Source organism: Xiphophorus couchianus, chromosome 5 (assembly GCF_001444195.1).
Source record: "Xiphophorus couchianus chromosome 5, X_couchianus-1.0, whole genome shotgun sequence".
In the NCBI taxonomy this organism is placed as follows: domain Eukaryota; kingdom Metazoa; phylum Chordata; class Actinopteri; order Cyprinodontiformes; family Poeciliidae; genus Xiphophorus; species Xiphophorus couchianus.
Window position 1 is genome coordinate 11,115,301 of NC_040232.1, and position 26,116 is coordinate 11,141,416.

At 37.0% G+C, this 26,116-nt stretch overlaps 1 protein-coding gene across 4 annotated transcripts in view; it reads left to right on the top strand.

Annotated features, from left to right (window-relative positions):
- Positions 1-26,116, top strand: part of mast1a (microtubule associated serine/threonine kinase 1a) — a 73,846-nt gene that overhangs the window by 4,189 nt on the left and 43,541 nt on the right. Inside the window, exons 1-2 of one of the 4 annotated variants that reach the window (XM_028016685.1) lie at positions 15,075-15,316; positions 15,413-15,492. In XM_028016685.1, the coding sequence (XP_027872486.1) occupies positions 15,473-15,492 (20 nt within the window). In that variant the 5' untranslated portion in view covers positions 15,075-15,316; positions 15,413-15,472. Of the gene's footprint in view, positions 1-8,281; positions 8,314-15,074; positions 15,493-26,116 lie in introns of those variants that run through there. The other 3 variants (XM_028016682.1, XM_028016683.1, XM_028016684.1) reach the window with 3 other exon arrangements.

The following is a 26,116-nucleotide window of genomic DNA, read 5'->3' on the forward strand; positions in this document are numbered from 1 at the left end:
AGGTATATGTCCAAATGGCCTAACTCCAGCCATTCTACCCAGTGGTTCCCAAAGATTTTCTTCTGGGCCCCCCTATGGATTACTATAAAGTCCCCCCCAAAAATGAAAAAAAAAATCAACTGGGCACACACATCGTTCAACCAGACATAAACCTATACACATATTTTGTTTTCAAACTCCACTGAAGTTTATTTAACACTTCAGGTTGCAACAAAACAAACTCCAAACCACCTTTACAGTAAAACACTTTTGTGTAACTGTTTATTTTTATTTTTGTTCATGCATCTTCTTTCCGCACCCCTCTCCTTTCCCCTGCAATGGCACGCCCCACACTTTGGGAACCAATGCTTTAACCCAAGTTTTGTAGATCATCAATCATATAAGACCCTATAAAACTCCACAGTGAAAGCCTGAAAACAAATATCGAAAATCATGGTCAATATATATGCAGGGATCATACACAGGAAAGCTCATGTTGGTATACTGAATGAGAAAATTAGGCGAGAATCTGTGGTCAGGAATCAGAGCAAGAGGTTCGAGTTCAGATGTCAGAAAGGCTGTAGAGATCTGGTAAGGCAAGGCAGGAATAAAAGTGAAATTGGTGGGAAACTTGGAACGGCACAAGAGGGAGGAAAGGACCATTGGATTTCTACTGGCACAAAGCTGTAGATAATCTGGCATGAAGGCAGAGACTGAGGAGAGGTTAAATAGTGCATACAGGTGATACTGGGAGATAATTAAGCATGGCTCAGGTGAGTTGAATAAGGCTGATTAGAGAGAGACTTGGCATGAACAACATGCTGATGTGGAAACAAAATAAAGCATCGGGTTGACATTGGAATAACGTGAATCTTTACAGGGAGGAAAGAGATTGCCATGGTAACCTTTAGTGAATATACTGTTTTGACTGTATTACTGTTTTTTCCCAAATATATAAACCAAAAGTGGGAACATTATCTAAGTACTTAGATTTAGAGACAAAAATGACAATTAGTCTTGCTGCAGAAAAAATGTATATTGAATCCAAATGCCTAAGTAGAAGGCAACTGGACTTCCTTTGTTTCTTGAATATGTTTAACTTCTCAACCAAAAGGCTTTTTAAAGTGCCTTTAAAAAGTATTCAGCCACTTTTACTGGTTTCACAAATGAATCATGATCAGCAAAACGTGGCTTGTTTGGCATTTTTTAACAAAAAGACTTTAATGCCTAAAGGAAAACTGATTTCTACAAAACAATGACAATTGAATAAAAATATTTAATGTAAAATAAGTGGCTGCTTTAATGTTCACCCCATTGAAGTCAAGATTTAGCAGATGCACCTTTGGCTGCAGTCATAGCACAGAGTCTGTGAGGATGGATCTGAATTAGGTTAGGAAGACTGTGGTTGTCATCACTGTGTCTGCACAAAGCAAAAACGTTTCATATTTTATAGGCAAAATATGAATCACACATTTTTAGCTTAAACTTGCGATATATGCCTTCGCCTAAATAAAGAACTATGGTAACTCCTGATTTGAGAGTAATACAAAATTTTTTATTGAGATCTTGTTTAAATGTTAGACATTTCGTTATGGATTTAATTTGTTCAACCTAATTTAGCTTCTTTTTAAACACCTACAGTACTTTGGTCACTAATAATTCAGGCACATTTGGCAGAAAACACTGTAGAAGTGATTCAATAGCAAGTTAGAAAAACATTCATTCTGGGATAGGTGTCCATATATAAGAAACTTTCATATGTATGCATATAAATCCTCTGTCATGAGGTGCAGTGGTGAGGCAGACGCTGTAGACCCAGGTTGAAGTGAAAGATGGTAATTTTAATAATAAATCATGCTCCAAACAGTCCACAAAGTTCTGGCGGCATGGCTGAGCAGAAGCCAGGGCTCACACCAGTAGCAACAGAAATTATCCTTGGCAAACAAACAGGCAGACAGAAATGACGCGACGAGGACCCGACAAAACACAGAGACACAGGTGAGACTAAATACACAGGAGGTAATTAGGGAACGAGAAACACCTGGGAGTAATCAAAGGGAGACATGACAACACGGAGACTCAGGGACACAGGAAACTCAAAATAAACACACAGAAAAACACGGAACATGACATCCACGGTGTTGAAGTGTTATTCTGGATACATTACCTGAGTTACCAGTTTGTGCATTTGTACCTTAGCCATTACCAGAATCCAGAGTCTCCAGTGTGAATGGACAATATCCGTGCCTCTGTGTACATATGAAATTGACTCCTACCCCAAGTCTGTGCTCTCCATTTTCACTGAAGTGATCAATATCCATATCTCACACAGAGAAGGTCTAAATGCTGAGGATGTGGTGCTGTTGTCAGGCCCATTAGCAAGACATAATGGTGGCCTAAGAGCCTTGTGTGCCCTCAGGGAGGAAGAGCAACCACCAGCAGCAGGACAAGCTGAAAGGCTTGAGGGGTAGTGGGATGGGAGGGGGCAGCATAGACTGGAAGAAGGCAGCAACTGTATCCAATGAGAGAAGCTGTTTAAAGGGCTGGGATGTCTGAGTCTGGAGGAGGTAATATAACTTACTCCTTTACGTTTGCATGGTGGAGGCTAGACACATGAAAATCATACCAATGCACTTCCACGGTGATACTAAACAGATGAAGCAGATGAAGGATGGCATAGGATACTAAACAGATGAAGCATGGCCACTTTCTGCTGTTTATCTCTGACTCCTTCATTCAATTAATATTTAAAGTACTTTGTCCCAAGATTTTCACCTCAACCTTTCCTGCAGACATTATAACCATAAAAGGGGAGGAATTAAAGTGTAATTTTAGTTACAAAATGACAAAAAGTAATAAATTAGAGGAAATGGTGATGAATGTATGGGCCACAGCCAGCTTCTATGCTTGGCCTTTGGTAAAAGTATAGCTGTCTCTCAGGTATTGTTGTTAATTTTATCTACAGATTATATTTTTTCTACACAACCAAAAAAATCTAACTTACCAGGATCACTTCTAACAGTAACATGTAGCAACTTATTGAGATTTCTTTTTAGAAAAAAAAAAACAAAACTGTTTCCAAATGTTCTCAAACCAGATCTGGACGACTTCTGGTCGTTCGGATGTTACGGTGCTGCGTATTTAGTGAAAAAAAAAACAAAACAAAAAAAACTTAATATACATTTGATTTAAACTGTTAATTTGTTACAGCTTAAATAACATTGTATTGCAACGTGATGTAGCTTAAAAAACAAAAGTGATTTTTTGTATCTTTGAGAAATAGCTCAGAGATTTCAGCATGCAAGATAAAGATAACACTTTTTTATCTTTATCTTGATCATGAATGTGAGAATGGTTTAATAAAAACAAGTTTGCTGCCCAACTCTCCTTTTATCACAAAGTAATCTGATCTGCAACCAACCTGGTTGGGTGTGAGATATGGCCTCAGGGTAATAATTTAGTTTGTAATGAAGCCTGTAAAAATAGAAAGTAGTTCAGCTTAAAAGATGATCAGTGCTGTGATCTGCAGCATCAATTGGTGCATTTTATTTGACTGTAGCTGTATGACTGTGTCTGAGTGAGGCAAGTTGATTTCATCTCAAGCAAAACATCTTTATGCAATTGTAGGTGTTTGTGGAGTGCACTTATGCTTAACCCATATGCTCTTTTACTCACGCTGACAAAGAAAAGCATGTCTCATCCCTCTGTGACGTAGGAGTATATAGTGCTCTATTTACACACACTTGGAAGCATAATTTGTCCAATATTTTGTTCTGGGCAGTGTGCCCATTTCCAATATGCTAAGCACAGGGGATAAGAGTGTGATCACTGCGAGGACCCAGTTCTCTGTGCCAAGTCCTGTCACTCACTGCTTTGTTTTGTCTCAACATGTCCTTCTGATGTCAGTGTTAATCAGAAAAAGTTTGGCTTTGAACTTAGAGAGCTAAGCTGGTAAAAAAAAACAAAAAAACCCCAAACATATTAGATCCAGGTTGTGTTTTGTGAATAAATTAAAACTTATTACTTCTTGGCCTGAGAAAACAAAATAAGTTATTTACAACCTAATCACTAAAATAGATAAAAATAGAAAGATTCCAGTATTACAGTTTTAAGATCCATGTGAAACAAATATATAACATACATAACAACACAATTCTAAATTTAAGGGTTTGTTAAAAAACCCCCAACTAAAATCATTAAACCAAGTAGTATACTGTGCTTTGCAGCCTGCTGTTAGTTGGCAGTAAAAACAGAGCAGACGCCTTGTAATTTATCCAGAACATTTGCCCCGCATAGTAACATTTTTATGCCTTTGCTTGCTGTCTGTCCTTTGCTTCCCCTCTATAGTTAAATGACAAAAACAGAACACCTGCTTTCAGTTGCAAGGTCTTATACATCAGGATATGTTAGAAATGATCAGAACCCTCATTAGCTGCGTGTCCATTACAAATGTGTGGAAAATGAAAAAAAAAAACCCACAATTTTGTAATTGGGGCGTTTCCATTAATTAAGAAACGCAATTAAAATCACACGTGAATAAGTTTGTTCTTGCAATAAGTAATTAAAAAACATGCTGCCCCATGATCCTCCAGCTACTTCCTGTATTCTTCTTTGTGATTTGTGCCAGTGGCGACATAATGCAATGTTTCTATTGCTGTACAAACCAATTTTGATGCAAACTCATCCTAGCGCCAAAACCTTTTCTTGAAAAACTAGGGCTTTTATTTTAATTGGCATTTGACGTTTATTTTCAAAATGTCAAATTGCGTAATTATGGTCACTGGAAATGCAGCTACTCTTAAAGACTCTCAGATTCCTCTCAGAAAGTTCCTATCTTAGCTTCTTCTTCTAGGAACTGTGATTAGTTGATACACGGAACAAAGTAAGACACTCACACACAAACAAATACGCCCCAGTTAATAAATAATCAATAAATTGAAGTAACCTTTTTATACAGTCATAAGGTCCCACCACTGCATTTCAATCAGATCGAAGTCTGGACCTTAGATGAGCTATTGCAACATTTTCAGTGTTTACCTTTTCATTCATTTTGTTGGAAAATTACTGATGTATTGTGCATGTTGATGATCCAGTTTGCTACTTGTTCATTAGTTATTAGTTGTCTCTTGATTATTTTGGTTTACATGCAGGTTTGTGATGGGCTTTGCCCCTCCAGGAACTGGACAACTTGCCATAATTACTCTACTTCAATGCTGCTTACGAACATTTGACCAAAAGTTTGTGACATTAAGTTTATCCGCACAGCAGGACAAGTCCACCTTCCTTAGAATTGCTTAAAATAAATAAATCCAGGTGATTTGAAGTAACCTAGTTAAAAGTTGGACTTAAATAAGATTCAGATGCTGTGGCATCACTTTAAAGAAGTTATTTGGTTACTCTAAATTGTGAATAAATTAAGTTCAATCTGGAAGAAGAGTGAGTCATTACTAGTTATTGCCAACACTTGATTGTAGTTGTTGCTCCCGAAGATGGTGCATCCAGTTATTAAGTTTACAGAGCAATAACTCTTGAATAGCTTTTCCCCTTAATAAATAAAATCATTTGTAAACCTTTTTTTTGCCTCATTATGAAGAAGCTGTGGTTCGATAAATGTAGGCACACAGAGTAATGTCTGATGTCCCTTTTCCATGCCCTGATTATAACAGGATTTGCAACAAAATGCTGTTGTAGAAATCTTTGTCTTCATTCAAAGTGCTGCAAAAATCAGTGCCGGGGGGTCTTGAAAACCCACTAATAATTGACAAGTAGGGAGTAGGAATGTGTTGACCTTCATCTCTGGCACGAAATTGTTTATATAGTTATACAAGAGAATCTGTCACATCTGTCATTGTGTCCAAAGTCATGAATAATAATCGTAGATTTTATTATGAACCGTTTGGAGGTCTAGATGTAACCTTCTAGTTGTAACTGATCATTTTCTTTCACTCTTCTAGAATAAATACTTTCTGGATTCATGGATCTGGAGTATGGGTAAAGGAATAATGCTCAAAACTTTAATGCATTATTGTTATTACTTGAATTCTGACAGATAGAAATGATGGGATGACCAGTACCATGGCAACAGCGCACACAATGTCTGTGGATTGGACAGACTTTGAGAGGGAGCAGGTGTTGGCGGCTTTATCCATTAGCCAGGCATATCACCCCATATCCAAACACACACTCATGCACACGCACACACGCCGGCACACACACACACACACACACCCCAATGCACACACACATGCGCACCCCCACGCACACACACACGGACAAGACTCCTATGGGGCTCTCTCTGAGTCACCCTGGCCAAGCTTACTTCCTCTTGATGATGTAGTGTATTAGCATCTCAGAAAGCGCTCACCATAACAGATGATCTCACTCTCATTGAAAAAAAGGTTGATGTGCTCTTCTAAAAATGTTAGGATGCAACTCTAAGTGGTTTTTAATCTCTAACATTTTTAATTTAATTAACTGAATGTCAGCCAGAGGAGACTGCACATTTTCCAGTCCCAAATTTTTATTTTAGTTTTGAAATAATAATAATAAAAAAATGGTAACACTTTATTTGACGGGGTGTGCATAAGACTGACATGACGCTGTCATAAACATGACATAACACCTGTCATGAACATGAAGGAGTCTTTATGAATGTCTATGACCGTTATCATGAAGTGTCATTCGGTAAATAATGGCACTTTTAATGCAAAGTTGCTTTAAAAGATGCATTGAAAGTCCATTAAAAGTCCCAACTTTGCAATATTTTGTAAATAATGACACTTTAAAGCAACTTTGCATTAAAAGTGTCATTATTTACCGAATGACACTTAATGACAACGGTCATAGACATTCATAAAGACTCCTTCATGTTCATGACAGGTGTTATGTCATGTTTATGACAGCGTCATGTCAGTCTTATGCACACCCTGTCAAATAAAGTGTTACCAAAAAAACTCATGTATTGATCTTGACAGGATGGTAAAGACAGAACATAGTATGTTTATTAAATTAAAGTAGCTAAAGTAGTCAAACTCATTAAACTTTACCACTTTTTGTCACAACTACAAACTTTAGTGTAATCTAGTAAAATTTTAGACTAACAAAAACCAGAACAAAATTATGAAGTGAAAGTAAAGTGATTCATGGTTATAGTTTTTTTTAAGAAATAAAAATAGAAAAAGTTTAGCATCCTTTTTCAGGTCTCCTGAGTCAATACTTTGTAAAACCACCATGTGTTGCAGTTGCAACTGTTTCTACCAGCTGAGCACATCTAGAAATACATTTTCCCCATTTTTCCGTGCAAAATAGCACGACCTCAGCAATTTCAAGTCTTGCCACAGATTTCCAGCTTGTTTTAGTGCTGGATTTTGACTGAGCCAATCTAAAATGAAAATATGCTTCATCTGTTGTGATCATATTTTCACCTGTTTTTATTTTTTTTTGTGGCCTTTTTATGCTTTGTCATTTGCTTTTATTTTGTATCACAGTCATGCCTTTGTGTCTTTCTGCGTCATTTGAGTGAAAGCATAATCCACAAACATTAACTTCTTTTTTTTTTGTAAAGCCATCAAGCAGTATAAAATGTCTTGATAAGTAAAGTATGGCAGGCTGGCAATAGAAATTGAGTCATCTGATCTTATATAAACCGAATGTTCAATGGTTTTAAATTACAAACAGATGGACAGCAAGCAGTGTACAGATTCATTGCAGCAGAACCTAATCACATCAGGGTCGTTGCTGTTGTTTCCCAATGTCATAAATATAGCAGCAACAATTTTTCTATTGGCTTTTGCTCCACTCAACCTGCTGGTTCCTGAAGCTTTGAAGTCTCAGAGCACTTAGGATGGATCGGTTTTCAAACGGCCTTTCACCCACTCCAGACATGAATGGAGACGTTTCAAAACAACATCAGAATGGAGTTAAACTCAAATTAATCTAAACACTAAATTGCATCCAGTGATTTCAAGTATTTACAATAATGCGTTACTTCTTTGATCTCATGTTAATTTGTATAATTGTTTAAAGACTTTATTGTTGATTTATTTGGCTAAAGCTGGTCAATTACTGTCACTTTGGTTTTATGGAAGACATGCCAGGGGACATACCTAGGTCGGTGGATTTAGGTCTTTTGAATATTGTCTTATATGAGTATTGTTATTGGATTCCTTGCTCTGTTATTAGTTATTTATTGTTATTAACAATATAATGTTATTAACCATCTATTTCATCCAATCTGAAATTGATCTAACCTGGATTATCTGTTTTCTCTCCCTCCACCCTTCTGATTTGTCTTCCTCACCAGAAGGATTTACCTCTGCCCCGAAAAAGTAGCAGGTAAGATCAACTTTTTTCTTCTTTGAGTTAGGCTACGTAAAGTACATGGGTGCTTTTAAAGTTTATAGGATACATAAGGCATCTTCAAACTGTTTATTTATTTTTTTTGGCTGAAAATTGTCACACAACTATTCACAAAATAGATTACAATACTGTGCTTTAGCTGTTGCTATAAATATATTCTCACTACTTACAGCATGTCTCTAATTTCAAAATGTGAAGACGTTGTGTGAGGTGTTATTAAGACAGAATGTGCTCATTTTGAGCCAAATCTTCTCAGCAGAATGGACATTTCCTGCTGCGTTTGCTTTTTCTTGCAGCATGCAACGTCACACTATTCATTTATGAAAGAGAAAGTACAGAATTAATTGAGCTGATGTTTTGAGTTTTTTAAAATCTGGTCCCTTTTCTTCTGACTCGTGCTGAAAAGTTTAATGTCCAAAGGGAGTTGATCAGTAGCGGCAAAGAAAACATGACACAGTTTGTAAGAATCTTAAAATTTAGACTTGACTAAGTAAAGTGCATGACTTTCTTTCTTTTTTTGGTTGATGAATTGTTCTTGCCTGCATCTACTTGCATGCATTAGTATTTCAGTGTTTTTGTTGTAGTCAGATTTTCTGATATTCATAAGATTGTGTCTTTATTCACTGTACATCAGGTGAGTTTCATTTGTCGGATTGATCCATTTTTAGTTGACAGTTTTAAGCCTCTTGTGAAGAGAACTGTCTCCACTGACTGCAAGTGTCTTTGAATATTTTGGGTGGCTTGATAAGGAGTCATTTAAACAAGATAATCTGGCTAGAACTGGAAAATCTATCAAACATAAACCTAACATAAAGTAATCCTTGTAGAAGAAACTATTGCAGTCTATTTTTGAATTTCTCTTGCTATTTCCTAGTAAATTGTGATTTAATTGGACACAATTTTCTTGCATCAAATCAACTTCCACATTCCATCTGAATGACTTGGACCTGTAACAGTTCTTGGACAACATGAATGTAACATTTTATCACAATATTTTGTGATATTTATTGTAAAAACATGAAGATGAAAAAAAAATCTATTTACAACTTCTTTTCAGTCACTTTTAGGTAACTATGACTACAAACAGAAATACTGCTTTTAAAACACTTCCATTTATATTTACTGATGTTCTCATGGAAACCAACAGAGAAAATAGCAATATATATATATTTCGTGGATTTACTGCATCTTGTCTCTTTATTATATTTACATAAAGACTTGACCAGTTTTCTTCCGAAAAAATTGCAATCTGTAATAATTTAACCATGTGCAGTTGCACTCATTCACAGAATAGTGAACTATGCATCATATTTAAACATTTAAATTACAAATTGCGTGTCCCCATCATCCTTTTGCTATAAACAATCATGTTTACACTAAAGATTCAGCAAAAAAGATAAAACAATCTATTTTTTGATCTTTTTTGGTTGATGATAGGCCAGTAAAACATGGAAAACCATCAAAAGCAACACCTCTCCCAATTTTCAGTCTGAAAATGCTTAGGTCAGTAGCATGTTTCCTATTGGTTCTGTTTTGAGTTCAACAATTCATCAGATGAAGCTCTGAGAACTTAATCTAATGGAAATTAACTATAAAATACTTAAAAATTCCCTCAAGGAAAATTGTAGATCTGTATCAGCTAGATCCTGACTGCTGCATCTCCAGATGATTCCTATGTGCTTCCCATTTTCAAACATTTGGCTTTTATTGAGTAGAAAGCACAGAAGCTGAGCTACAAATGAAGACAAATAGCTTTTTTTTAAAGATCCAGACTCTCTCCTGCTTTGTAATAGGAAGTCATGGTCAAGTGGGGTTATTGTGCTCTGCCTGCCTTGTCTTTCAACTTCAGCATGTTTCAGCTTTGTGTGAGGCCTTTCACTTGGAGAGCTCCTCTGCCGCCCAATCTGTTGCACCAGTGAACTGTGCGATGAACAGTCAGCCGTGGGAGAGCTGTGCTTTCACCCCAATGGCCTTTCTGGATGGGGGGTTCAAGAAGAGAGGGGAATACAGCAGTGTTCATAGTGAACATGTGTATTTTTTTTAAAGATTTTCCTAGTTTCAAAAATATCACATTAATCAATAGCTGTCAGTGAATAACAGACAGGTTGTGTTAGTTTAGAGTAATTCCTTGACTCAAGAGAGGGAAGAAGTCTCTTAGTTGTGATTTTAACCTCTTGTCCTAGCTTCTCCTTTCAAGCATCAACATTAAATCCAGTTATTGACATTGTGTAGCAGCTTTACAATATATGTCCAATGTTTGTCCGAGAGAAACAGACAAATCTGGCTTCAATTGACACATGCATTCATTAAGTGATTAATATTGAAGCTTTGCAATCTGTTTGTATGTATAATTTAGAAAGGAGTGTGATTAAATTATCATTGAAAAATAAATTTAAATGTAGTACTTAAGGGTAGAAGTGTTTGTATTAGACAGCTTCAGCAGATAAACTGTGAAGTATTTGTTAAAAAGAAAACCAAGCTAGTTTTTAGTCTCTGTCCATGGTGCTGAAATGCCGTCTATTCTTTAAAAAGCATCTATGAAATAGGATCAAGGACTTCAATTGCTTTTGCTCCCACTATTTCATTTAATTGTGAGACTGTAATGCAGCAATCTTTTTCTTAATTTAAATCACTAATTTGTTTTTACTTCTGCTTCTGCTGGCCATGTTTGGGCTCACAAACAAAGACTGACTCGGTTTCACACACACTCAAATTATTAACTTCAAAGGACATAAAATAACAAAATGCACAAATATATGTGTATGTATGTACACATATGTCTGAGTATATGTATGTACCGATAGTTTGGAACAAATACAGTGCAAATGTGTGTATTTTGTACTTGACAGAAAATCAGGAAATAGAGTCTCTGCTTGGCTTACTTCCAAACATCTATGTACAAGGACTATCTCAGTACATACATTTTCTGTCTGTATGTAGCTGTAACTATGAAAAGAATGTTTTATTGATTGTTTCCCGTGTTTACATTTACAGACAACAGTCTGTCTAAATTGGTGACTGATCAGGGATATCAAGGTGCATTAGCCAATGAGTAACAGGCTTAAAAACTTCACATTCTACTCAAAATCCTCCCGTATTATTGAAATAACCAGTGAGTGAGAAGGTAGTTTGCATAGGCAGCTGACAACCCTACAATGAGTTGAAAGGACAATTTTACAATTCAAATTCCAGTAACATGTTCTTGTTGATGTTTAGCTTAAATAATTTTTATTGTTTTAATAGTTGATAATTGAAAATAATTATTTTTCTTCCCACCATCTTTTAGCGATTCACTGTTCTTTGAAGCACAGCATTAAGTTCCTTTGAGGTGAACAAACAAGCACAACTGGAAATTAAAATGATGCTGTCTCTTTAAAAACGGAAGCCAAAGGGCATCACTGTGCAAAACTGCCCCATCAGTGTAATAAAATAAACGTGTGTACGGATACATGCTGAATTTGTCGCTCACAGTTTGGTTGCCTTCATATGAGTGGTGCATGGAACTCATGTGTGTGCTCCTAATTGCAGTCAGTGGACAGGAGTGTGTGTGCGTTTTGTCAGTGACCTGTGACCTTTGTGGTGGAGTGGCAGATGTCACAGCCAGACATGAGGGAGACTATAGAGCCGGAAGTTCACAATCAGCTCCCCCCTCCTTTATGTGGTGCTGCTCCTGCTGTTGTATTTGTCTCATTAAGTCCTGCTATGGGTGAAGTTTTGTGCTGTCGGTTTAACTGTTATGGAAAAAGACAGCCAGGATAACAAATAAAAGATTTGATGTTTCAGAAAAGCACTGACACTCAGGAACACTAGTCCCATCTTCTGTATGATATCATGATCCTCATCACCGTCTCTGACCTCCCACTGTGCTACAGTGATATCACCCCCTTCCCTCCCTCTGCCCTCCTCTTCTCTCCCATGTATATTTCATCCATCCAGACTCCCACATTAGAGACAGCATCCATTATTGAATTACTCCCTTCAGCACTACTGTGCAACTGTCACCCGGCGTCAGCTTTAACATTTGGTGGATTGGTTTCAAAGGGAGGGACAGAGGGAATATGTGTGCACATACAGCAGAGTGACATATCTTGGTCGGACATTGAAGAGCAGCTCCGGTGTTACAGACAATACCTGGATTCATGCAGGGTGGCAACTTGCTTCTTAGAAAAATTTTAACTATGTTTCTGTGAAACTGTGCACTTTTTTTAGCTGCTGGTGTATTTATATTAGTACTGTCAATTGATTCAAAAGTGTAATCAGATTACTCACTAGCGCTGTGAATAATCTTGGTTATTCACTATGCTTAACTTTGCATAGTGTGTTATGCAACGGAGCACACCAGTGTGACTGTCCTCGCTTATTTTTCGCGCCTCTACATTGTTGAGGGCAATACAAAGCGTGCGTTAATATGTTAATGTGACAGTCCTAATTTCTAAGATTATAAATTGCTGTCTTGATATTCTACCAGCTGCTCCTTATTGAAGGACTGATAGTAAACTTAGAGGAGTTCATGATTTGCTTCTCTCAAGTTGAGGAGTAATCTGCCCTTGGAAATTAGACAGGTGTCTTCTTGTAAATCTCTTCTGGAAACCCATTGTTTACCCTGGGATTAGACACCATGAGAGATGTTTTTAAGAGATTCTTCTGTAGATTTTTTTAAAATTATTTTTTATTATGAGGTTGTTTACTTGTATATTGTGTGTTATAATGAGGTTTTGTTTGTAACTTATTCAACCATTGAGCACTTTGGTCCCGTACTGTGTGTCTCATGTGCTTTATAAATAAAGTTGGGTTGGCTTGAGTAAATACAAACTGTAGTTTTCAACTGATGACTTAATTTATTATGAGGGAAGACACACAAGACTTTGGGTGCTTTATATACTTTGTGGTTCTTTTGTGATATCTTTGAGTACTTTTATAGTAGTGTGTTTTAGTCTACTTCATGTTGATTTGACTGGTCAAATCAAACTTTGCTGAAATTAAAAGGGAACTACCATTTGTGTTTACTCATTTAAGGTCACCATTATCAGATTTCAGAATTTGTTTATTGACTTGAAAATATTGCGTTTAGCAAAAAGCAAAAGGCAAAAATCTGTAAGGGGACAAACAGTTTTTCACGGCACAGCAGATCATTATAGAAAATATCTGAGAACAGATCTCGAGGTACCTACGAATTACTTATGGAAGATGAGCCCATTTTTTATAAATGTTAGTCACATAGAAGTAATTGGCATGTTTGTAACATTTTTGAACTGCAGATGAACTGATTTCATAGTTATGCAGCAATAAATATCAGTCAAGGGAATGACTCAGAACAATAACATCCCCCTGTTTATAGTAATCAAGTAATATGCCACTCAGTAAACTATGTGACTCAATTGTGTACCGTACTTTTGAAAAGAAATGTCTGTAGATGTTCTGTGCTTCAGTTATCTGCTTCTTTTTAGCTTTTTAATAAGAACTGCATCATTTGTGTCACTCCACAGACTGCTGATTAAATACCGTGACTGTCAATGATGAAAAAGCAGTTAATTATTGGTAGCCAAAAAATTATAATCCCATTCCACTGAAATTAGTTTTGTTTTTCTCCCTGTATTCCATATGTTTATAAATTATTTTCTTCAGATTTATCCATGGCTTATTTACGTTTAACCATGAAGTATTGTTAGACTGATCCTATATTATGTGATATTGATGACAGATGTAGTGTTGTATAACAATAGTACTCTGAAGAAGTTGATGTAGGTGAGACAGTAAACTAAAGGTCAGCAAAACTGAGAATCAATTTTCTTCAATTACTCTCACATTGTTTCATACATTGTTGGCATATTGAAAAATATGTTTTCTTCTGCACATTCAGAGGGACATGAATTTCTGTCATGTCTGAATTATTTGTCTGGCTTTTGAGGCACTTTATTCTGAATTTTGTGTGTCTGCAGGGAAAGGGGATGTAAAATTTAGATCCTGCTGTACCAGGAATCATTGTCTCTTGACTTGTTTTCATATTCAAGGTCAACTGAGGAAGTGAGGGTTAAAGTGTGAAATTAGTGTGCAACTGTGTGGGAAGGCAATGCTAAAGCTTAATTGCTTTGTCTTATTATGCCAATGCAAAACAACAGTGTAACAGAGGTATTAAGATATTCTATCTATAAAATAATCTGAAATATAAACATCCTTATTTTTTACTCTCTTTTTCATTTTAGAAATAAATGCATAACAAATCTCATCACACAAGATGTCCCCATTTTAAAAAGTCATAATATTTCAAACTGAAACTATGTCAACTAGATAGCGCTATATCAGTTTAAGCTGTAACTGTGAGCCTTGATATCACAGTAAGTGGTTTAGTCTTGACATATTCTTGAGTCGTTGTCTTGCTGTGTTGACAGTCAGCTGTCAGCTGCATAAACATCAAAGAAGATCCCACCACTTTTAAATACATTTTTAGAAATATTTTTGCCGAAGAAAGCAAAAATGTTAAGTTCACGTGAGTTCATCAGCATTAATTATGCTGATACGCTCATCAGTCAGTGTCTTTTATGCCACTAATACTATATTAGTCAGTTTCCTTTTTTACTTCTCCCACTGATTTTCCTTCAAATTCACACATTTCTCCAATAGTTTATTGACATACTTCTGTTTTGATGATGATGAGAGCAAACACATGCTCTCTCACTCCCTCTCTTTTTGTGTGCCTAACTCCCTAACTCCCCCCTTTGTCACTGTACACTTCCTGGCTTGGCACGATACCCTTGAGATCATCCCCACAGTCCTCTCTCCTTTAGAGAGGGATGCTCGACAGCCTGCTCTCTCTGTCTGCCTCTGCTCTCCTTGTTTAAATTCTAATCTGCTTGCAGCTGTAGCACAGATGACACCTCCAAGTCTTTTTTTCACTTTTTTCATGGACCCCTGAAGAAATACTCATTTGTGCAGAGTCTGTGGGAGCAATAAGGGACAGTTTGAAGCTGTGTTTGTGTGTGTAAGTGGCCAAGGGAAGATGTCATGCCAGCGTGGAGTGTAATTGCTGCTTCTTGACTGCCTCTTTCTGTGTGTGTGTGTTTATTTCTGTAAAAAGCAATTGTGGCTGTGCTGCTCTCATGTTTATCTGCCAACACATCATTCTGCTGCGAGAAACATGTTTCGACGAACAAAAAGGTAAACGGCGACGTTCTGTCAACGTGCATTCTTTGTGACCGTTGTGGTGCCCTGCTGTTGTAGCTGTTTGTGGAGGTTGTGTTTTTTCCATGATGTTTCCGTGGTCACTGCCAGCTCTCATGCTGTCTCACAGTTGTCCCCTGTCTCCATTTAGCTTCAGCAATATGCCATGTGCTTATGTGTGTGTGTCTTTTTGTCCTTATGTGTTTATCAGCTGTATTCTTGTTGCACACAGCATTGTGCAAAGTACAACGCCATGCCCTTCAGGGTAATTGAAGTACAGTATTTGGTTTCAAAAGCTATGTATTTTCTCTGTGTGTGCTCTCATATGCAAATGCAGTGAACATGTGACACATGAATTTATATTCATGTTGAGCTACATTGTAATAATGCTGAAGCATTTTGTTTCAGTTTATGATTTGTGTACTTGTCTCTCTATATGCATACATAATGTGTTTGTACTTGGTGGTAGCCTGTGTGTCAGAGATAGAAATATGGAGAGAAAGCATTATTTTCAGTGTCCAGGGAGTGCTTGCAGAGAGCCAACAGCGGGCAGTGCGTGAGTGCTGTCTTCCTGGCTCAATTCCCCTATCCTCCATTCCTCTTCATCCCTCCTAAAACACACGCGCACACACATAAGTACATCGCTGTTGCCTGAATTTTGTGCCCCTAACATTATCCCTTTCTCTACTGTCGTTCTCTCCTCTCCTTTATGGGCCATCTGCACAGGGCCTTTAGTCCCCCTGCTGCTAGCTTTCTCCCCTTCTAATCTCAGGGGGATTAGTGTTAGACTTCACTATTATTTCCATCATGCATGCACTGAGCAACAGGATGCCCAGATGCATAAGGGAGAAGAGCTCACTTAGCTCTGGCTTAAGTGTTTGTGAGACATTACAGCTGACTTTTGTTCTAGTAGATGCAGTAGATTTAACCAAATGGGGGATTGATCCCATTAGGCTGTGGATCTAGGCCCTTTTTTCAGTGTTTGTGGTTTGACAGTAAAAACAACAAAACAAAACACACACACACACACACACACACACGCACACACACACACACACACACACATATACAGTATATATATATATAAAGTAAAATCAAAGAAATTGATAATTTTAAGTGGTCTCTTAATTTTGTCCAGAGCTGTACATGTGCAATTTTTAAGTACTAATGTTGTAGTAATGCTATTGACTATCTGCCTTCAGTTTCAATGACTTGAAAATACAGCAAAAACTCAATAATTTCATGTTGTACTATGCAGATTCTCAGTTTGCGCTGATGAAGATTTACTCACCTCTGCATGCTGAATAGTTGGAGCAGCTTCAACTGAGTGCAACTCTGTCTTAATTTGGTTGATACTTAATTCTTAGGGAATTGAATGTTTATACACTGATTCTGAGCTAACTAAAACAATTAAATCATTTAGTGGCACCTCGTTTTCTGTGTGTGTATTCATTCCAAATACACACATGGAAAATGGGGCAGTTTCAAAAGTGACAGATTTCAAAGACAGGACCTGATATTATATAAAACGCTCTTCATTTCCTCCTCTTTAGATCCCCCTAACCTGTCTTATTTAATCGTCCCACAAACATGGCAGAAGACAGAATAATAAGACAGAGTGTGCCAGCAGCTTAAGATGAAAGATACTCTTAGCTGAGCCAAAGTTTTCCAAAATCAAAAATACCACAACACTTAAAGTCTCCACTGTGCTTCAAGGAAGTATGTGCATGTTTCCCACTCAGCCACTTCCCCATTAAACAAATGGGTGCTTTGGTATTATTTTTTTTAATTAACAACATCCATGTTGTCATTGCTGGACTGGAGTTGATTCATGTACGTATCTTGTGGTCTGCTCAGCAACAATAGACAGTTTTGTTTTTGTCACTGTGTGCCTGAAAAATGAATGCAACAACAGCACAAGAAAATATTCTAAGAACACTACTGATGGTATTTTCTTGGGGTTTCTTCTTTGGGGGGGCTTGTTAATTATATTTAGAACAAAGTCAGTGTCACATCTTGTCAGAGAGGAGTGGCTGTAAAACAGGGTTTTACTGATATTTTAAAACAAAGAGGAAATGATTTGAGTTTGTAAAATGTCTATTAGCTGATTAAACAAATTAACTAAAATTATTAGCATCTAGTATTAAGAGATTAGCACGGTGAGCACTATTATATATAAACAACAGCATGTGTATGATGTCTCTCTTGATCTCTGCCTCTAACAGGCTGCCAACGTTTTCAAATCCAGCAGTTTGCATGATAGCCAGAGGTTGAGACAGACATATTTCTGTACTCTTTTAGGTTCAGTATTTCTTTTATCAACTGAAACTCTGTTACAGCTTGCATAATAAATGTCTGGACATGTAGAAAACATAATTTCCTTTTACATCCTTGAGGTTCCTTGATAAAACTTGAAATAGCTAGTCTAAAGTCTTCCTCCAGTTGTGGGATGCTGTTACCATGAATTATTCGAGCTTATCTTGGTGAGTTCACTGATGAGAAAAAGATCAATTCTTGACTTTCTGACTGGCACATGACGGATCAGGATTGATCAGGCTTAAAATTGGACGATTCCAGTCTACAGTCAACTTCTCTGTGCACCTCTTACTCAGTATTAAATTTCTTGTTTAAAGATTAGCAGTAGTGTACAATAAATGCTACATGCGAAGCTAAAACCAGCAAATATTTAGTTTTGTTTTTCTTTTTGCATTTTCAGTCATTGTAAATCAGTTCTGTTTTAAATTTGCTCAATCATTGCTAATTTAATTTGTAATTTACAGAAAAATTACATCTGCGGGAATTTATCATTTTTAAATCTTTGCAGTTGTTTCTTCCACTAACTAGAAATCACAACTTTAACTATAAGATTATGTGGAAGATGGATTTAAAGGTCTGGAAAGGTCCAGAATCTTGTTCTAAACACACATTTTTTCCAGGCTTTCTGATTATGTTTCATAAGTAGCTGTTGAAAACCAGATCTAAATTTACATGCAAGGATTGTTTAACAATTGGGCCCATAATAAAGCATTGGAGGAGCATTTGGCTGCCCATCCCTGGTTTGTGTTATAAATAAAATATCTTTCATCTCTACTTTCTCTTTGTTCATTTTTTAATTACCTCACATTTTGTCCTTCTGTCCTTTCTCCCTTGCTTTGTGTTGCATCTGTCCATCTGTGTATTTTTGGCTGGCTGTAGCAATTAAGAGGATAATGCTTTTCATCCACTCCAAACAGTCTGAGCTAAAGACACTGAAAATATGAGTAAGAGAGGGAACATTAAGCAGTAGACAGAGACTGTGGCAGAGCTGCAGGAAGAGGAGAGTGGAGTTGGATGAAAGGAAGAGCCTGAGGTAGTGCCTCAGCCTACATTTAAGAGAAGCCCACCGGGGTTAACAGACCCCTTGACGATAGATTCTTAAGTCCATTCCTGCTTGTTACTTGTTTGTTTTTACCACTTCTTGTGGGTCTCTGTTGGATTGTGAAAGAAAGAGATAAACAAAACATCTAAAGCTTAAATACTTTCCTATAAGTAGCTTAGTTGCCAAAAAAGTCATCTCACTCACACTCAATGCAAATAATAATGATTTGCACATCTACATTTATGTTCATCCATGATGCAGAGTAGAAAGGATTATGATAAAGCAGAAGATATCTCACAACCGTGTTGTACAATTTGCATATGCTACATTAGATATATAGCACTTTCTAGAGGTGATAGGGCTGGATAATAAGTCAGTAACAATATCGCAAAAAACACATGATCAATATCAATAGATAACACATTAGAATATTCAATAATTTCACTAAACTCCGAACCAGAACCGCACAGCATTCTGGGGGATGGAGGCAGAGGAAAGGCTTTATCTGGCCTGCTCAACATCTCATGGTCAGCTAAGAAAGGTTGCTGGCATCAACTAACTAACTCACTCACTCTTTGGTTACCTAGCAACAACCTGTTACTAGGTGACTTGCACAGCAGGTTCAGCCTGAAGCAACCAGTTTGCCAGTATTTCAGATATGTGAGCATAGTTATGTTCATTGATCAGAAAATTTTTATCCAAATTGCAGAAAATTTGGAATCTGGATAACTGAATTTGGTCAGGGCCAATCACATACAAACTTTCTGGTCACCGGCCAGTTTCTTGGTACATGTGATTTACTTTACTTTTCAAACACTGTGATGTAGATGTGGTCTCTGCAGATGGCTATTTTGCACATTATAAGCTTCCATAAAACTATCATCATAATGATAGCTCTGATACAACAGTGAGAGATCCAGTCATGCACTTCAGCATTGCTACAATGAGGCACACACTCATGGCTTTTATACGGCTCTGAGACAAATATGCTCTGATTTTATTTTTTTCATACATGATGCTGAAAATAATAATATTTCTACCTGCCTTCTTGCTGCTGCAGATGACTGAGATAGAGTTAAATGTTCATCCATTTGTTTTTACTGTATAAAAGTTGTGGAGTAAATTCTCAGCACCAAACATAGAAATACTCTCCATGTTTTTTGTTCCTGTTTGTACCGTGACAGGACCATCTGTTACTGACTGATGTTATGGTTGGCTTAAACCAAAATGCATGCTGACTGCAGTTTATTGCTATGGGATACTATGTTTGTCATATGTAATCTGTATTTATATGACAACCTGTACAGGGGCTGCAACAAAATTGCATTCACTCTTTTGTCTTCTTTGTACTCATAATATTGCTTGAATGCAATTTTTATTGGGACTTGGTTATGTATTTATAAAGGCTGCTGTCAAATGATTTGTCTTTTTATATCTGACGGCGTTGACCAAAACTTGGGACAAATTTCAATTGAGTTGGAAAATATATAAAAATGAATTTTAATTCAATTTATTGATACTTTTATAATTATTTATTTGAATACTTATACTTGTCATAATATATTATCTTAGTATTCCTTTAATTGTTTTAAACTATTATAATGTATTGAGTTTTGCTCCAGGACAAGAGATTTTAAAGACACCCTCTTACTACAATGTTTAAAATAAAAAATACTGGATCTGGGCATTAAGGGAAGTTAAAGTCCACTTTACTGGCCAAATTTGCAAAGTGGGACTGCATGAAACTCTGAATTGTATATCCTAATATCCTGGATGCAGTGCAATGGAGATATTTCACAGACAGTTTTTGTAATAATGAGCATTTTTTTATTATGTTCTTTATCGTGTCAATAGTAGAAATAAAAAATGGCTTCCTAAAATTCAGTTACAGCTCTAAATTGGTACTTCTCGGTGATGGAAATATCCCATATGAGATGCTGCATTTAATCCCATATGAGATGCTGATTGAACTCATGGCAATCATTAAGTCTGGTATATCATAGCATCCCTGTCAAAATGACAGGAAAAGATATTGTCCTAGTAGCAGCTAAAATACTAATCTTCAGCTATTTAGGTTCACATTCCTGAAAACTTTGCTTTCATTCATGATACTAGAATAAACAAAAGGGTGCTTTTCAGTACTGGAATATAAACCATGTCCCAAACCTGTACCACAAAATGCCCCAAGATCTGTTGGTACTTATATTTGTCAAACATAAAGCAAAGCCACAACTGATATCAGGGTCGGGGGAGGGTAAATCAAGACAAAAATGAAAAATGAACTATGAAATGACCAGCTAATCGAAGAGCTACAGCACACAGTTCCCATCTCTGTCAAACTGTATAACTCACTGCCCTGTCACTATCACTCCCTTGGTCTCATCCATCAGTATTCTACCTGGTTGCTGCTGATGGAATCACTGAAGCGACTGCACAGCGTACCGCTATCTGCCATTAATCTGACGTGGTTCTGGCTTCTGCATCCCATCTGGGATCATATTGCTTGGTACATAACCCTTCTGTCTAAAATGAGCAGCACACATAGTTGTTGTTTTTTTCACTACTGACAGGTCAGTAAAATCTCATCCCTTCACCTGCACAACATGCACACAGGACAGAAAGCTCGGACAGGCCAATAAAACTCCTTAAAAGGCTGTCGCTTGTACATATTTTGCTATCCAATAAAAGTCACAAAGTTAAAAGAGAAATTAATCATAATGGAAATCTATCAAGCACATTTTTAAGCTTATGTTTCTGTGTAAGTTTGTGTATCTGCAGGAAATTCCAGAAGAGTTTGTCCTGCTTCTGCTTAGTTTTTCAATTCACCACTGTAACATTTCTTGAGTTCTTGTCGTGCCTTGGGAAATAAGCCATATTGTCTATGTCATAAACTGTCACTGGACAATAAACAGCCACTGCCTTCATAGTAGATGTTCCTTTTTAGATGACATCAGATACAAAACTGTGTACTCTTGTCACTATCAAATGTTATGAGAAATAATAGCCACAAATGATGTCCTTATGTTGAGAGTATTGAGATTACTTAAATCCCGTTAATCTTAGAAACAAAGCATGCTGTCTGTAAAGATGATGCACAATTTGCAGGGTTTTGATGGGCTGCTGTAATGTTTGCATGAAACCATAAGCATCACACTGAACATTTGTTTATACCCACCCTCCTGCTGTTGTCTTTATTTTAGATTTGGTTTTTCAGAGCCTTGGAGCCTTAGCCACAGTCACAACATTTTTGCTTTCTTTTAGAAATGCTGCAAGAGTCAAGCTGGATGCAAATAAGGTCTATTCACTGTGGGACGCTTTCATTTTCTCTGTAAGGTTACTGCCACGGATCACTTCCTGCAAATGAGGACACTTTTTGGATAAAATGAAATGTCATTATTGCAGTGATTCAGGTGCACTTTCTGGCTCTTTACATACAGTCATTGTAGAGAAATTTCACGGCCAGAAAGACACACACTCACAGAAAACAACAAAATAAAACACAAGACAGACAGTGTCATGCAAATACTCAGAAAATCGACAGAGGAAAAGCTGATATGGAGGGAGGATCCTTTTGCATCTTTGCGATGGGGGACGATTTTAGCGTTTCAGAGGACATTTGACAAGAAGTCACAGACAAAAAGTCAACATTTTGATGTTTGTTGTTCCCTTCTGGGTTAAATCTGTGCCCAAACTGTGTTGTGCTGATGCTTCTCATTAAATACCGTGTTAATAGTTCTTATTTTATCACTGTCCACAAACACATGAATGAGTGGTTTTACTAATTTGGAGAACTTGCAATGTTTTTTTTTACTTTTTTATTTTTTTTACAAGAAAATGTTGAACTGAGCTCAGTCCTCCCTGACATCATCTGTTTGAAAGTGAACAAAGGGTTTTAATTGAGAAACTTTTCAAATAAACTTTAACTTGTTTATGCAGAAAAGACTCACAAAATTGACTTGTGAAAGGAAGAGGATGGTGTCTGCTGTTTCTTCCTGTTTCTGTGGGTGTCCACTCACATTTCGGGCTGTGGTGCACACACATCGGAAATCACGTCTAACTATTTTTGTAGAGATAAATACAGCCAAATTAAAAGCGCAAATGTTAATCTATGTGGCGGACTTTTTGGTAGCTGAAGAAACAGGATCAGGATTTAAAACACTCCTTTTCTGCCGTTTAAATGGGGCCTGACTATAAAAAATATACTTTTAATGAGCAAACTTGTGTGCTGTTGTAATTTCGTGGCAGTTTTGCTGTTTGCCAACTAAAACAGGACATTATGTTAATGAGAGCAGCTCTTTGAGAGTTTTGTGCTAATAAAATACAGTTTATGTGAGAAAAGAGAATGGGAGAGAATTACAGAGATGTGTATCTACTGACAAAGTCCAGGTTGAAATTGCTGAGTTATAATATGCTAACTTATACATGACGGCATGATCGATACATGGATGAGAAATAGTTCATGCTGGGACTGTAAACTCAGTTTTGAAGGTGTGAAAAAAACTTGGAACTAGCTCTCAATGATTTATTGTTATTGAAAACAATACTCATTTGGCCCCTCTTTGTCCTAAATTGTGTTACTCACCCCACTGGCTGACTAAGTTTCTTTTAATTGCAGAGGTGTAGTTAAATGTATTTTTTCTGCTGTGATTTAGCGCAGGTTGACACCACTCTTCCCTTCACCAGTGTAAAAACTTTCCATCTGAAGATTAGAGTTGTCACAATTTTAAATGTCAAAGTTGATACTGACACTAAGAAAAAAAAAACTCAATACCATTTCTACAACATTAATTGAAATGCCCAGGGTTTTGCCCAGAGCAAAAATCTGATTTATTTTAACTTCCTTAATTCTGACAAAATCGGAAAGTAGGGGAGAATTAAATCTTTCTTTAGAAAAAAAAAGTAATTTAAGCATTACTTCCCTGTTTGGCAAATCAGTAGAGAAGATAACACATCACAGTATAAGTGTTAATATCCTTCATGTAAATATGAGCCTTTGATTTAGACATGCAATTATTTTATTCCATAATAGTTGCTCATCTTTAGTGTACCACAGTGTGCTTCTGTTTTTGTCTTTGTTTGCTGTTGGGACAAATATATTTTTATACTGAGAGGCAAATAAAGCCCATCAGCCTTACTCAAAATAGAATAGAATAGAGTTTATTATCATTTGCACAGAATCATTAAGCACATTGAAATTCATGTGTGTTTCTCCAACTTAAGGATAATAAATGTTTATAAAATATAAAAAATAAATGTAAGATAAAAAGGACACATTGAAAACAAACATTTAAGAAAAAGCATCAAGCGTTCGTGTAAATAAATAGTAATTGATGTTGCACATTAAAATGATCTGATTGCAGTTCAAAGGCTTCACATTTATCATATTTTGTGTTGCAGTAATGAATAGTTCCTGCCATCTTTTATGTCATGTGCCACTAATTTAACAGTGGCTCTGAAAAAACCTCCTGTGTAATTACTTTGTATTATTTGTATGACTTTGGCTTTCTATTGTTACAAAAGCAATGCAGTGGGTGTTACTCTGTCATCTTTGTTCTCTTTCTTCAACAGAAAAACACCAGATCTTCTATTTTTGTCCCTCTGTGCCAACGAGCTTAGCAGCAGGAGGACCATGTGAATAACACCTGCAACAACCTTTCACATCAACATGACAATGTTGTTCTTCACCTCATCTCATCTTATCTTATTTATCTCTTCTCCTATCATTTTTGTCTCAGCTTGGCCCATTTTCTTAGATCTGCTGCCTGTCAGCATCACTCAGTCATCCTCTCAATCTTCATTTAAATGCCTAAAGCCTGTTAAATCTGGCCACATGGCTTGATTTGGACCCTGTCCCAAATTTGGGATCAGTCCTAGTCCCAGAGGATGTTTTGGACTGTGGATGCAGTGGATGTTGAGTAATTGGATGCACAAACAGGAACCAACCTAACTGGGCGGGGAAGCATTTTAAAGATACAGCTTTTTATCCCATTCAGCTTTATCCCATTGCACACGATGCAAAACATGCACTCACCTTTAAGAGGGCCTGATGTAACCTAATGTGTCCTGTCTGCCCCTGTGAGTCAGCACTCAGTGCAGAAGACGACACCACTGACTGACAGACAACATACACACACATACACACTCGGAGAGTTAATAACCTTCAGGGTAAAACCTATTAAATATGGACAGACGCTAGATCACATCATTCACAAGCTAACGTGTGCAGGCAGATGGAGGTTGAGTCGTGATCTCTCACCCAAACAGAGTGATAGGAAAACTCGCATTTTTTTCTTCACTTGTTCTATTTACATGCACTACCCACTGTGACAAATCTCTATAACTTTGGGCTCTTAATGTTTTCTTTGAATGATTTTTGTTTTCAGGGAGGAGTAAGCTTACAGCAAATAACATCAATAACTTCGACTTAAGTAAGAGGTCAAGAGCTGGACACATAAGTTAGATGTTTTGTGAATTTTCATTTTATAGAGATTCAGGCTCAAATATATACATACACTTGAATATGTGAAATGTCTCTTAGCAAGTTGCTGAAAAGCTCCACTCCTATCATATTGTTTAATAAGGTTCTGGATTCATTTTGGCTTATTTAAATTGTTTTGTTTCCTAGCAGATTTTAAGTATACACCATGCAATTTCAATAGAGCTTAGGTCACAACCAATACAAAAGCATCACATTAGCCGTCTTTGTCCATTCTTAAACCGTGGGCAGGATCATTAGGAGTATGACGAGCCAGAGAGCTAGCCTACTGACTGCTCATGTACAAAGCTGAAATGGCAAGCTGGAAGACCAGTGATTTCAGAACAAGTCTTCACAGTTCCTTCTCTGTAGATAAATGGAGTGCTACCAACAGGAAATAGAGAAAGATAAAACACTTTTGATGAATGAGTAGTAGAATGTCAGCAAGATCTTGGTGAGTTTATTTATCCAAGAAGATGCAACCTCCAGTGACACTTTAGGATTCCCCCAGTGTTAGAGGAGAACCTTGTTATCGGAGATGGTACCTAAATACTTAATCCCTCTACTATCTCAACTGGAGAACTGTGAACCACAGTGGTGACAGCCAAATGCCAGTTCCCTAGAGAAAATAATGAAGAAATTTAAATTTAATGACTTTAGCAGAAGCTTTTTTGGAGGGTTCTCCAACTCCCAAAAGACAGGATTGTAAATTTACAGAGATGTTGATGGCCCAATTGCCAGTTGTAGGCCTGCGGGGGATAATTGTTCGTCAAAGCTTCTGCTCGAGT